We start from the raw sequence: 15,120 nt of genomic DNA, 5'->3' as shown, positions 1-15,120 counted from the left end.
TATACTTTCCAATTTTTTACAGCTCACTTATCTACTTTGCAGTGCAGTCTTGGACAAAATGAGCAGAGTCACCTCATTATTATTAGGCCTCATTCAGATGTCAGTGATTTTTCTGCTTTGTAAAAAATGGTTTATTCAGTGCTTTAGATCATAGTTTTATAAGGTTTTGGTCAAGGTGCCAGTTTACTTATATGACAAAAATAAATAAATTACAAAGCTTCTCCTACCCATTAAAATGATAATCACTAGTGATGTGCGAGTGTGCTCGTTACTCAAGTTTTCCGAGCATGCTCGGGTGTTCGAGTATTTTGGGCGTCCTCGTAGATTATGTTTGAGTCCCCGCAGCTGCATGATTTGTGGCTGCTAGACAACCTGAACACATACAGGGATTGCCTTTTTGTTAAGGAATCTCCACATGTATTCAGGCTGTCTAGCAGCCGCAAATTATGCAGCTGCAGGGACACAAACATAATCTATGAGCACGCCCAAGATACTCAGAGAACACCCGAGCATGATCAGAAAACTCGAGTAACAAGCACACTCGCTCATCACTAATAATCACAGACATCACAATTGCACAGAGATTACAATGTGTGCTGTCAGTGATTTTTCATGGACCGATCATTTTATTTTTGTAATTTTGATCCATAACTCGATTTAAAAACGGACATGTCTCCATTATTTTTTTTGCAAACGGTCCACCCGAGAACATGGACATATGAACAGCTCCATTTATTATAATGGATACTATCCATGAAAAAAACATGGATAGAATAGGTGCATGAAACTTGGACATCTGAATGAAGCCTTAGGGTGTGAATTAGTGACAGCTGAAGTACATTGCTGAAGGTGTATATAAAGCAGGATATCCACACCAGATGCACAGCTAAGGTTCTGCGCACATCTTAAGTACAAGGTTCATCAGATGGGCTGTGAAGATCCTCGGACTGGAAAGTAAATGCTCCTGCTTGGCTTGAGATGCAGACAAAGCAATCAAATGTATCCAGCCGTTTGGATAAAAATCTTCACCAATTTATTAGTACAACCTTAAAAGGTTCCATGCGCATTAAAAATATTGCATCAAAGCATAAACAGTTTTCGGACACAGAACTGACCATGACTGTTTAATGTCTAAAACAAGTTGGTTTTTGCCTCGGTGCCATATTGTTAAAGTACCTGGAACTTCACCAAAGTATTAATAAATTGGTGAAATTTTATATCCAAACGGCGGGATACTTTTATTTGTTTTATCTGTACACACCTTCCCTCTAATGTTTTGGTCTCTGTCAGTAGAGTCTGTAAGCCTTCACTTACTGGAGACTTATAGTCTCTGTCAATTGATTAACATTTATTTCAGCTTCCATAAACCATCCAGGCCCTGCTACACAGTTTCACACTGTGAGGTGGGGCTCACCAAGGAGGTACCCTACAGTTGTTGATAAAGTGCCGTAAAAGCGCTGGAGAGGTGGTTTTTACAGAAGTCATCATAAACTACCTTTGGTGGCTACAATCTTTTTTCTAGTAACATATCATTATGCTGGGTTCAGGACACAATGCAGGATAAACTGAACAATATTATTAGGTTTATCAAAGACCTCGACCAGTGGTGGTGATGAAGACCTCACATCTACATGCTTTTGCTGAAGAAGCATTATATTATAAACTGAAGCACTCTCTTTCATAGTTCTTTGCACAAATTAATATACTGGCCATATACTCAGACTGCTTACAAGTGAAGTATATTTTGACCCAGGAATACAGTGATTTCATTAAATATATGGATTTAAGACTATATATTAACTAGTATATCTTATTTCACTGGACCTTTAATCACAATGTGATATATTCCCTGATAACAATATACTGTACACAATGCAAAATATAATTAAATATTATTCATATTTTACAATGGGCGTTGAACTGCAGTAAACTAGGAGATTTATTATTAAAATTTCAAAGTAAACTTTGATGAGTTACCTCTTTGTCCTTCCAGGTCTTTCATCTTTACAATAGAGTATAAACTGCCTTTCATGTTCCTAATAAATCATTATAAATTAGTACTATTGTCATCCACAATGTGTGAAGTGCGCTTTCCTAATTTCGCACTCTAAGCCTGTACTTCTTTTTTTAATGTGGAACTTAAAAGACCATTCTGTGATATTGTTAGCTGGATACTTTCAAGGACATGCCGCACATTTACAGTATACAGAACATCCATACTGATTTGACATGTCATTATGTTTGTATTGTTGACATGCAATTTTATCAAAACAATTCTGTGGGAATCTCTTTTGATTCATGATTCTACACCAAAACCTCAGATCACATTGGCTTAATTTGTTACATTGACATAACATAGTGTCTGAAGTTTGATGACAGTTGCATATGTACATCAACTCTGACAATGAATGTTTGGGTTGCTAGATGCTGTCCACTTCTGAATCAGGAGGTGAGCGGCAATGATGACATTCCATCAGCTGTTGCCTGCAAGGTGCATGCAGTGTCGGTGGGTCTTGTGCGCATGACCTATTCAATGGCAATAACAGGTGCATAATACTAGAGATGAGCGAATTTGCTCGGGTTCCCTCTTATTCGGCAAGCTATGACGCTTGAGTTGCCGAATAAGCTGGAGAGGAAACCCTGCTTCCTGGATCGCTCCCGATAATCAGCTGGTAGTCGCCGCAGCTGCATGTGTGGCGGCTGTGTGACAGTCATGACACATGCATGGAGAGCCCAACAAACAGGCTGTCCATGCATGTGTCGTGACAGTGTCACAGCCGCCACACATGCATCTGCGGTGCCCATCACCTAATCCAGGAAGCCGAGTTCCATCTGCAGCTTATTCGGCAAGCGCTATAGCTTGCCGAATAAGAGGGAACGTGAGCAAATTAGCTCATCTCTACATAATACCTGACAACCATCTAGCATACATTTTATTTTATTTTTTATCTCAATCCATATAGTACAGCTCCACAATAGAAAACTGCTCCAGAGATTTTTGGACCACACTCTATTTGTACGCTGATTTATTTTTTACAGTGTCTCTGGAGAACTACATCTCTAATATCTTGGGATCAATTCAACTAAATTTACAAAACAACCATTCAATAAATCGTACAGACCAATAACCTGCTTTACAGTCCAGGATTGGTGACATATTAAACATGCAGTCTGCTTTTAAGTCCAGTGTGTAATAACAAATGTCGAATGTCACATATTCCACATTGTGCTAAGACCAGATGAATGGAAAATATTGTTTTTTTGACAAAATATTTTAGTTCATACTCTACGTCTGTGTGCCTCTGATTTTATATAGTGGCACATGGAGGTTTTTTTTCAAAGGACTCCATGCAAATGAGTAAGAAAAAAATGTAGCATTTAAGATTACGTGTCATATTATGAAGGTGTGCATTGCTCCTAAGGAAGAATATGGTTCCTTCCTTGAAACACCAGTGATACACGTAATACAGACCCATAGCCATTTCTTTTGCCACCATACAGGGTCTGGCTCATGGCATTGCCCTCAAAGAAGATCAATATGAACACATGTAAATGAGAACATCATATATAGTATACACACACACATACCTCCATAAATGGGGATGTAGCATGGAACATGCAAGTACGAATCTGTTCTCCTCTGTAGTCAAACTGTATCATGACAAATCCAATAGCCTCAGGGATTGCGAGGACAAACGAGAGAACCCAGATGGAGACAATTTCAATAGCTGTGATAAGAGGGATTCCATTTCCTTGAACCCGGCTCCAGGATGCTACTGCTCTATACCTAAATAAGCGAACATATATGCAATAAGATATACACCGGTAGTTTATCAGTATGAGACATGTTCAGGGAGTTTCCAAAGGTCCCAGTTGTGTTTTTAATCAAACTTATTATTCTTTCACGTTACAATGTACATAATTATATATACAATAGCTAGCATTGCTCCTAAGATTACATCACATTTACATGACTGCTTTAATGGGACATATACCCAATATATACACATTATAAACATATGCACACATCAATAAAACATACAGTAAGAGGTCAACATCGTGCAATATGCCTTTAATAAAGGAGAAAAGATGGGAAATAAAGTCTCCAAAAAAAAAAGATTACGGTAAGTCTGATTAATGAATAGATTAATGTTTTTATAGCTTATGTCTGCATAAAATGTGTAATATTTCTTATAAATATATTACTTGTTAGTTACTGATGCTCATCCAGAGCTATATTCTCAATTCTCCTAGCTTTTTTACCGCTATGACTTTACATCCCCCTGAAGCCAGTTGGTGGTCCAATGTCTATCTAATCTACTAGCTAGATTTGTAAAAGGTAGAATTCTACATTCTACGACCTAATAAGCCTAGCTGTAAGTACTAGTGTTAATTGATTTTAAGTTGTAAACCATAAATTCTTTGTGTAGCTGTGCGTTTATATGTCATTTAAAACAAAATAATACTCAATAATAAAAGGTTATTCAGTATAACTTTTGATTTATCCTAAACCTCTGCTTATTCTGGGGTCAGAAGTCCAGTGGGTGGTCTTACTCAGTAAATGACAGCTATGTCTACATGCACACTCAACCATGGAAGACTGTCAGTCATGGAATCACACCACCCACTGGTCTCCTAGACCAGAGATGCCAATCAATATGTTTCAAATTATGCTGCTTTGTTCCACAGAACTATATATCAATCTCTGATTTAAAGAGTACCTGTCACCTTGGAAAATGCTGCATACCTGCAGATGTAGAGTTAAAGGGGTTCTCTGGTCCAAATCGATAAGTCTGTAGTCATTCTGTGTGACTGCAGACTTATGAATCGCCCCCAGCGCACGCACTATATACTGCGGGGATTCACCGGTTTCTGAGTATGAGTTATACATACCCCCGGCCAGAGCCCATCCAGTGGGCGCAGCCTTGCTCCATATATTTGTATGGAGTGGGGTCGTGTCCTGACTAGTGATGCGGCCGTCCAGTGGGCGTGGCTGACTAGAGGGCATGGTCTTGCTCTATACAAATGTATGGCGCAATGCTGCGCCCACTGGATGGGCTCTGGCCAGGGGTATGTATAACGAATACATACCTTCAGGTCCCAGTTCAGAAACCCGGGCGTGCGCTGTGGGGATTCATAAGTCTGTAGTCACACAGAGTGACTGCAAACTTATCGATTTGGACCGCTCATCTGCAGGTAAATAGCATTACATGTTGTTCGTCCACTTTACTGAAAGTGTGGCTACTGAAAGAAAATGCACATATATTACTGATTGTCAGCTCACTCTGTAGTCCCTCTGTGCAGAGCGAGCTGTCAGTCAGAGAGCTGGGATGTGTTTGCAGTCGCCACTCACAGCTGAGCGAGCAGTCACTCCATGTATTCCCCTATGACTGAAAGCCGGCGGCTCCCAGAAGGAAATACGTTAAATTCAGAATGACCAGGCAAAATTGTAATGCTACTTAACTTGTATCAGCAGGTAAATAGTGTTTTCTGAGCTGACAGGTGCCCTCTAAGTTTCACATTATTTCTGTAGCAAGCCTCAATCAATGAGTAAAGACTACAGTCTAATCTGATACAATTTTTAATAAACATATTTAGTTTTATTTTTGATCCTCAGATGTTTTCTTGTTAACTATGTGTAAGAATGATACAGGTTAAATATTGTATGGTAAAACACTACTTAATTCTTGTAGATGTGTACCTGCTGCTTTGCATTACCGGAGATTACTGAAGATTATGCCATTGGCTTTGATGGTAATTTACTAGTTGATTTTTCGGAGAAGTGAGGTCACTGGTAGCTGTGTAGGATGTTCTGTCTGGTGCTGATCCACATCTGGCTGTTTTTATTAACAGCAATCATACACATTCTCCATGCAGATGTCTGCGTTGCAGTGTAAGCAGAGGAAGATCACAGAAGTGTTGTTGGATTCATGTATTTTGCTGTCTGCTTTTAATTAGTGTCCAAGAACTGTGGTTACCGGTTTCATTAAGGACATTAAACTTTTGAAATTCTCAACAAATGTATCAGATGGGAACATTTACACTATTTACATTTAGTGTACAATAATATGCTATTGACATTATAGGATAGGGAAGTCAGTGCCATTTGTACTAATGTGTTTCTTGCGCCTTAAGCAAATACAGCCAAAATGAATGATTGTTACTATACTCGAAGTCTGCGTGAGAAGACAATATTGCGCAGGAATATCTTAATTTCTTAGCAGCCAGGAAGACATTCTGGGAGAAATCAATTAGAGCTAGAATATTTTTGGGAATTTGTGCTAAACTTCTCTGTAGCCTTATATTCAGTGATTAGATGTAATTGGATGTAATTCAGTATTTACTTTTACAACCTTTAACTACTTAGAAATCTCAAAAAACAACCACTGCTTGATATGAAACAATGCTTTTAGCTGTACATATTTTTTGTAATATAGATGAATACTTCATCACAAGTAAATGCTATTTTTTTAAAGATAAAACTTAGAATTTAAAATGGAGTTTCTTGTTGTTATTATAGATGAAATTCCACCAAATTTTTCATGTTGAACTGGACACAAAGATGTAATACTGGCTTCAGAGCAGAATAAAATGTTTTTTTTTTATTTTTTTTCTATTTTGCCTCTTATTTATCTTTCCTTATATTTGGCACCTAAAAAGTTAACTTTTGTCAAGTCCAACTGGGCATTATCAGATAGTTTCACTAGGGGTATGTACATCTTCTCCCTGTATGACATTGCCCAATGATAAGTAGGCAGCAACACTCAAAGGAAAGAACACACCCTCTCCATAGCTTATAATTAGGGATGGGTGGACACCATATTGGGGTCCGGCGGGTGTGGCCGAACAGTTACCAAAAGAGTACCCGGACCCGAACTAAAACCAAGATCCCCATTCACTTGAATGGAGGCCCTGAACATCCAGTGTTTGCCACATTCTCATGCGGCCAATAAACTGCGGTGACCTTGGTGAGATCTCCGCTAGCATAGTGAGAAAAGTCTCACGGCGAAGAGGTGAGTTTACCGCAGTTCACTGGGAGAATTATTGGATGGGGCAGAATGATGGACAGGTGAGGGATATATATATTTTTTTTAATTTTTGTTTTATTACAGGAGACGAGGGATTTAATGGAATGGGCATTAGGCGAGTGTAACTGTTATTTTTAAATAAAAAAGTAAAAGTGTGTTTTGTTTTATTTCAAATAAAGTACTTTATTCTGGCTGTGTGTTTGCTTATAATATAGCTATAGGATTAGTAATAGGATTAGTAATGGATAGGCATGCTATAGATGCCTCTCCATTACTAATCTGTGGACTTGATGTCACCTGACAATACAAGGGTGACATCAATCCAATAAATATGAACTCCCCTTGCCACCACTACAGGGCAAGTGGGAAGAGCCGGGCAAAGCGCCAAAATTAGATGCGCCTTTTCTGGGTAACTGTGGGCTGCTATTTTTAGGCTGGGGACCAATATCCACGGTGACTTATCAGCCTGAGTATACCAGCCCCCAGCTGTCTGCTTTAGCTTGACAAGTTGTCAAAAATGGGGGGGACCCCACGCTGTTTTTAATTTACTCTTCTTCTTTACTACTTCTCACTTCTGCTGTACTGCTCCTCCCCTAACCATGTCTGTCTAGAGATGAGTTCACAGGCATCAATATTATTGTAGTCACAGCAAGTTGGAAACAGACTGCAGTAAGAGCATAGCTGGCTACTCTCTGATATATAAAATGACAGCCTGTTCTCCTAATATATTGACCATATCTGAAAGGTGTTAGTCATACTGTATGTGCTCTACTCTCCAGCACTTTCTAATCATGGAGGAGGTTAGACCAGGCGATCAGAGCTGTCTCATTACATCTCACACACTGAGAAACCTGCTATACATTATGGTGAGGGTGTGTTCTTTCTCCAGTCTGTTACTGCCTGCTTATGATTGGTCAGCGTCATACAGGGTGAAGTACATGCCCACAGTGAAAACTATTTGATAACAACTACTTGGAATTAGCATAATTTAACTCATTAGGTGCCATATATTTTTATTGCCATCATCTCCGCAATGGACAGGCAAGAAAACCACACAAAAAATGTTTTATTGTGCTCTGTAACCACTAATATATTAGGTTTCCAGTTCAAAATGCCAAGTTTGGTGAATAGTGCTCATTATCTATTTGTAGTGATAAATAATTGAGTAATTATTTGATTTGTATCATTGTAAAGATCACATTAATCGCATGTGTTATTCTATAAATACATGTTGCTAGCTTTCTACCGGAGGTAGAAAGATTATCAAGATGACTGTCACTTTGGTAACAGGCCTACAAATGATCTTGTATAGTCTGATCATTTTATCTTTCAACTGTTCCTCTCTGTTACATTTGGTAGATTAACAAGAATTAGTGGACCACAGACTGTTTTTTTTTTTTTTTGCTACCATGAAGACACATAGGAGTTATAGAGACCAAATGGCAGATTTTTTTTTCTCATGACTTTTTTTTAGGTGCATCAGAACATTATGGAGAAATGGTTGCAAAAGTGTTTTCCCTTTAAAATACTTGTTAAGTTATGTGCTAATAAAGATCTCACACTTTTGTTACTGGGGGAAGCATTCAGGCAAGAGGGTTCAGTGGCTTGACATATTTCTGTGAAACTCTGGGGGCATGCTTTTACTTGTAATGCAGTACCATTGGATTTTGATTGATGGCAGATTATCAGTCTTTTTTGGGGAATTTTTATCAGTTTAACTGTTTGTACAGATGTTAGGATTATTCACGTACTGTGAACCGATTATACTGAGGAAATTACAAAATATACTGTTGGAATAAATGAAAAGCCTTTAGGTGGTCATAGCTCCAGGCATGCACAGATTATAGAACATAATTATATTTTGTTTCCGCATTTGCAATATGCATTGATTGATTCATGTAGCGGTAAATGTAATTTAATTAAGTTCAATCCAAAATAAAAAAAATATCTAAAAGATTGGCACTAGTTATTTCTGCTCATTGCCATTATGCAAGTCTCACTGCCAGATCATCTCCACTTATGTTTATTCACTCTTGAAAGTCATGTTAAATGTTGTTGTCTGAGTGCTAACAGATGGTAGGAAATGTTCTGGTAAAACTTGTTCTATTGAAACCCCTGTAAAAAGCCATCATGAATCCTCTTCAGAAAAAATAATAAGGAATAACACATTATGGTTAAGTAAAGCATCATGCTGTTATCATCTTGCATCTGGTGTAAATAGCCATCTGTCAAAAATTTGTGGCGAATTACCCAGAATTCTCTAAGCCAATACAAAGACCTTTGGACATCCCAGCCAATGTTCTGCCAATACTGAACTAGAGGGGAACCTACACTTTGAAGATACTGCCACGTCAAAAAGAAGCAGGAATTTAGGCTTTCTGATTGTGGGAAGAAATCTTGAGAGGAATGTCAAACAAGGGAATAACTGTATAGGCCGCGTAATTAGAAGTTCCCTCTATACAGGTCCAAAAATAAGAACTATATTGTTCTTGTATAAGTTGCAAGATGCGATGCAACTAAATCAAGATGGACTAATGTTTGTTTCAGTGATATCATAGAACATTAATGTTACAACTTCCCCTTACTCAGTCTTATTTCCCACCCTTTGTGATAATTTCATCTACCATCAAATCATCTACTTCTTACTTTGCTTAGAGCTAAGAAATAATTAACTTGTACATAACTAAAGCTAATTTAATACACAAAAAATCCAGCACTCTCCAATCTGTAATGAAGAAAATGTACCTTTATTTGAACAGCATCTAGATAAACGTAACATTTTTGTGTAACATTAAGACCTTCTTCAGACATATTCCAGATTGGATAGCCACTCTTAATGAGGGATGAAGGCGCAAAATAGAAAATGGGTTACAGCCCTAGTGATGTGGGCTCCTATTTTGCACCTTACTCCACTCCTCATTTAGCATGGCTTTCCAATCTGAGGAAGGTCTTAATGTTAGACTGAAATTTTATGTTTAACTGGATTGCTGTTTCAATAAAGCTACATTTTCTTCGTTGCACATTGAAGAGTGACGGATTTTTTGTGTATTGAATATATGGAGTGGTATCCTATCCGAGCACCTATCATTAAAGAATGACATATATTCTTGCTCTAAAGTCCATTTAATAGAGATCCACAGGGAGTCCAAGATTCTGCTATCCATTTTACCAAACATATGGTCTTTAGACTAGACTGTTAACCTAGTTCAGTTGTTTCACTAGCGGCAAATACAACTTTCCCATTAGTCTTAGACTTTATAATGGAATCTCTATAGGAAGGAAACATTCTGGGTTATGAGCAAAAAATGGTAAATGTACCTGTCTACACTTAAAGCGCACAGGTTGAGCACTGTGATTCCAACAGAAGCCTTCTGTATGAATGGGACCAGCTTGCAAAGACAAGTTCCTATGGGTGACTGAGCAAAGGGCCATCGTTCTGCAAGAAGCTGGAAAAGAAAATCCAAGCATTACTATGTTTCAGTCAAATTATGTCTAGTCCTAAGATATTTGTAGCGTGACCACAGACTACACATTATGTAATGTTTTATCATGGATTGTATGTGTACATTGAACGATGTTGCATTCACTGCAATCTTTTAAAGCTCAAAATAACTGTTCGAACCACACACAGGAGCTTGGTGCACCCATGGCATGGCCAAAGAATTGAGTGCACCTTCCCACCTACTTGTTTTCCCTCTATCTCCACTCTCCTTTGGCTCTGTAAAGCCCAAGCTGTCAATCAAGGAAGAGGAGGGAGTAGATAGATGGCAAACAAGTATGTGGAAAGCTACATTGAACTGTTCGGCTGGTCCAAGGGTGCACCGAGGAGTTCCTTTTGTGCTGACAGCCTCTCTTTAATATTACATGATATCCATTAATAATATACATAAATGTACTGTCTTCCGTCATGCATAGCAAAAATTTCTTAATTAATTATACTGGAAGCACATTATAATATATAGTAAAATACCAAACGGTAGAATATTGATAACCCAGTGCATGTTTTATGTTGTCTCATTTGTATCTTTACAGCAGGTACTCAGAATAACTAATGTCTCAGGAAGTAAAGAATCATTATAATGGAGATGCAAATGGTAGAAAATGTTTCTAATGCCTCCTCACAGTACTTCTTCCATTTATTATGCACATACCATTCCTCTTAAGAGCTTATTCAGCATGCTACGAAACTGGACTATTTAGCATTTTCCTTAGATCTGAGTTACCTGTTTATTAATGTATTGAATGATCCTGTTATATTATAAACCTTCATAGTTTAGGATATTTGAGTTTCAGCAAATGACACCATGTGCACCTATGGTACCTTAAATGTGCACCTATGGTACCTTAAGGCTGCATTCAAATAAAACTGTCCAATTTTTTTTATTGCACAGCACACAGATGTCTTGAGTAAAATGGATCTATTCAGATATTTAAAATGACGATCCAAGAATGAGATCTGTAAAACTCGGAGCATGTCCAATTCTGATGGGATTTTAAGTATCAGAATAGGACATACTCAATGTGTCTGTGTTCTGTTCAATAAATAAATCAGGCGACACAACCAATATTGCACATGGATGTGTGAATGCAGCCTACCACTACATGCTCACTGCCCCTAATAATATACTCACCAGTTACTGTCTTCTTCTGTTCTGGTCATTTTCTGCTGGTTGGGGCCTGCCGGATCGCTCTAGTGTTTACTGGGCGGTCTGGAAGTCACTTCTCAATGTAAGTCTATGATACTGAAAACGAGGCCTTCATAAGCTTTGATTGAGAGCTTGTGACTGGTACCTCTGACTTCTGGCCAGACAAGAGCTGCAGTCACAAGATGGCAGAACATTGCCGGGAAGACCTGAAGATGGCCGCTGATAAGTATTTTACTAGGGGCAGGGAACACGCATTAATAACACCACTTCCTTGGTGAAATAAATAAAAATAGCAACCCAGTATTGTTAAGACAATAGTTCACTGAATCACCATGCTATCTAGCAGGGTTGTTAGTTTATAAAAATAAGAACAAAAATGATGTGTCCATGATTTGTGCTCAGAATGGTAACATTGCTCCGTATAAAGACATTTGGTCTCTATTTTCATATCAGTAGTTAGCGTTGCTGCCTTGTGGCTTTGAGGCTGAAGACCCAGATCTAAACACAGTAATTTATATAGGATTTTTAGATTATCCCATGTACCTACTATACACCCAAAATATACATTAATTGATTTATCATGACACCAGTTTTTGACCGAGCTGGAGAATTGTAAGCATTCGTTCACATCTGCATTACCAATTCTAATTTTGGCTGTTTATTTCTTAATTTTTCAGTAGCAGAAAAACAGAATACATGCAGGATCAGACATGACAAACGTAAACGCACCCAATAGACTTAATATGTCAGGTTCCCAGCACGCTAGCCTATCATTTCCAGTAATCTCGGAATGGAGAGACTGATTGGCACAAAGATGTGCAAGTCTAAGTACTATCTAAGTACAGTTATCAATATTTTTTTTACATAAAAAATGGAAATAATTTATATTCCAGGACAACTAAAAACACAGGAGTCCACCAATGTCTAAAGAATGTTTCTGTAACCAAACATTATAAGAAACTCATGGTCGGCAAAATGTTCGCATTTTTATGTTTACTTGTAAAATGTTTTTCTTGGTCCTTTTATTAAAAAAAAAAAAAAAAACCTTGGTTGCTCTAGGTAGACAAAGTACAGTCATCTGGGCAGCAGCTTCCTCCCCATGGAATTCTCCAAGGTAGACAAACACATCTCTTCCATGGAGCAGGGCCGCAGCAGGGGAGACATGTGTCCCAAGAGCTAGATTTCAAGTATAAATAGGAATTGTTTGTAGAAATCAACAAGCGGATACCATTCTACAGACAAACCACTATATCAGATCAGTCATATTTGAAAACATGATCAGAGCCACATACACAAACGACTTCCCTAGTAAACATTTCAGTGACGGTTTACATAAAATGATTATTCTTGAGAAAAGACTTTCAAACTATGTGGAACGTACAATATTAATATGTGCTCTTCTACAAATTTCAAGGACAGGCTTTAAGTACTCATTCATAACCCTGTGTCTAATGTTTTATGGATTTCTTTGGCTGGTTACATTGTAGACAAAATTCCCATGAATGCTTCTGTGACTTGAGGTCGGAATATAGAGGTTTCTCCCATCAACCTTTTAACCTACTTAACTGAAGGTCTTCACCTATGCCCTAAAGCACTCACTTCATCAACAAATCCTGCAGCCCTTGGAGAGTACACAAACCCTACATTGTAAATTCCACAGTAATGGTGAAGTAATATAATGCTTTTGCCTGTCACAGTTTTGCAATGCTGAAATCTTGAGGATCACCCTTATTTATGGAGTTCTATCCTTGATTACACCAGCCTGTCCATTCTATACAGTGATTACATGAATCTGCTACATACATCAAATTCTGTGTATCCAGACTCACTGAATGTACATAATTTTTTTGTACTGTTACTTATATGTACACCACAAACATATATCGCCGTGTCATATGTAGTGAGATAAACAACACACACCAGTCTTTATTAGTGATGAGCGAATATACTCTTTTTTCTCGAGCATGCTCGGGGGTCCTCCGAGTATTTTTTAGTGCTCGGAGATTTCGTTTTTCTTGCCACAGCTGAATGATTTACATCTGTTAGCCAACATAAGTACATGTGGGGATTCCCTAGCAACCATGCAACCCGCACATGTACTTATGCTGGCAAACAGATGTAAATCATTCAACTGTGGCAAGAAAAACTAAATCTCCGAGCACTAAAAAGTACTCGGTGGACCCCGAGCATGCTCGAGAAATCTCGAGTAAGGAGTAAATTCACTCATCACTAGTCTTTATATCTAACTGGATTTACAATCTAAATTCAGAGACCTCATACAGGAATGATCCCAACTTGGTTCTAATCCTGTCATGTCCTAACTAGAGTTGAGCAAAACAATTTGAGGTAAATTGAATCCACCTTGCATTTTACATAAGTACCAATTTATTTTGCTATCCGTTTTTTGCTGGCCATTATTTTGTTGGATTACAGAGGGCCAGGAAGGTGTTAAAAAATATCCTCTGCTCAACTCTCCTTGCCCGTCCCTTTGCCTGATTCGCTGGTCTTATTGTAACAGAAAGAAAGCTCTATCTTCTTTCTTTCTTCTTCCTTCCACTTTGGTCTTCCACATACTATGCTCCGCACTCTGAGATGGAGCTTCAAATGTCAATGATATGCTTCATAACCCCCCCTTTTTGCATGAGGTAAAATATACATCCATGACATACAACGTGACAATGTGGGGCCTAGTCAATAGAAAACCTAGTCAGAAGGAAGATGGAAGGAAGATACAAGGAAGAAGAAAGAAGACAGAAAATAGAATTAAGTCCTATTCAAATTCTGAGAGATTCACTAAACTTAATCCTGAAATGTTAAATAGGTAAAAGCGTGTTCATCTATGATATCTTCTTTTCATCAATCACCTGTCAAGAATCACAAGGTGAGGTGGATCCTCTGATCCCCAGGTCCGAGTGTAATACGGATCCCAGGTATTGGTGCAGCAAGCTGGGAGGCATGTGGGCAGTGAGGACTTGGGACACTCAGGAATCTCAGGAGCAGCAAGGCGGATGAAGTGTAACCCAGAAGGAATGGAAGCTAGTAGACACAGTAGGGACAGACGGTGGAGCACACCAAACAGAGTTCGAGAAACTAAATCCAAAGACACAGGTGCGTGTGTGACCTTAAATTGGTCTAGGCAGATGATGGCATGGATCCACTCCAGGCAACATGCAAAATCAGGCATGGAGCACAGCAGAGGGCAGCGGACCTAGGAGAAGGGGGCGAAGCCTTGGATATCCAGGATATGTGTGTAACATCACCGTTGGTCACTAATTGATTTTCATGTAAAAGAAAGACAAACTATACCCTGAGATACTGTAAGAAACTAAATGTATACTAGTAACATATACTTTTTTTTCCTGGATGGTACACATTGTATTGAATTGGTGTCATAACAAGCTTTATAACTTCATGAAAATGCAAAAAAAGTTATAGGTAGCTAGCTA

General features: G+C 38.4%; 1 protein-coding gene across 2 annotated transcripts in view; it reads right to left on the bottom strand.

The window, feature by feature from the left end:
* Positions 1 to 15,120, bottom strand: part of EDNRA (endothelin receptor type A) — a 77,801-nt gene that overhangs the window by 32,328 nt on the left and 30,353 nt on the right. For both annotated transcript variants that reach the window (XM_069744038.1, XM_069744039.1), the window contains 2 exons: positions 10,347 to 10,474; positions 3,589 to 3,787 (listed from right to left, as the gene is read on the bottom strand). In XM_069744038.1, coding sequence (XP_069600139.1) covers positions 3,589 to 3,787; positions 10,347 to 10,474 — 327 coding nt within the window. The remainder of the gene's footprint in view (positions 1 to 3,588; positions 3,788 to 10,346; positions 10,475 to 15,120) is intronic.

The sequence above is a fragment of the Ranitomeya imitator genome, chromosome 1 (genome assembly GCF_032444005.1).
Source record: "Ranitomeya imitator isolate aRanImi1 chromosome 1, aRanImi1.pri, whole genome shotgun sequence".
Lineage (NCBI taxonomy): Eukaryota > Metazoa > Chordata > Amphibia > Anura > Dendrobatidae > Ranitomeya > Ranitomeya imitator.
The sequence above is the reverse complement of the archived record's forward strand: the minus strand, read 5'-3'. Positions and strand labels throughout refer to the sequence as shown.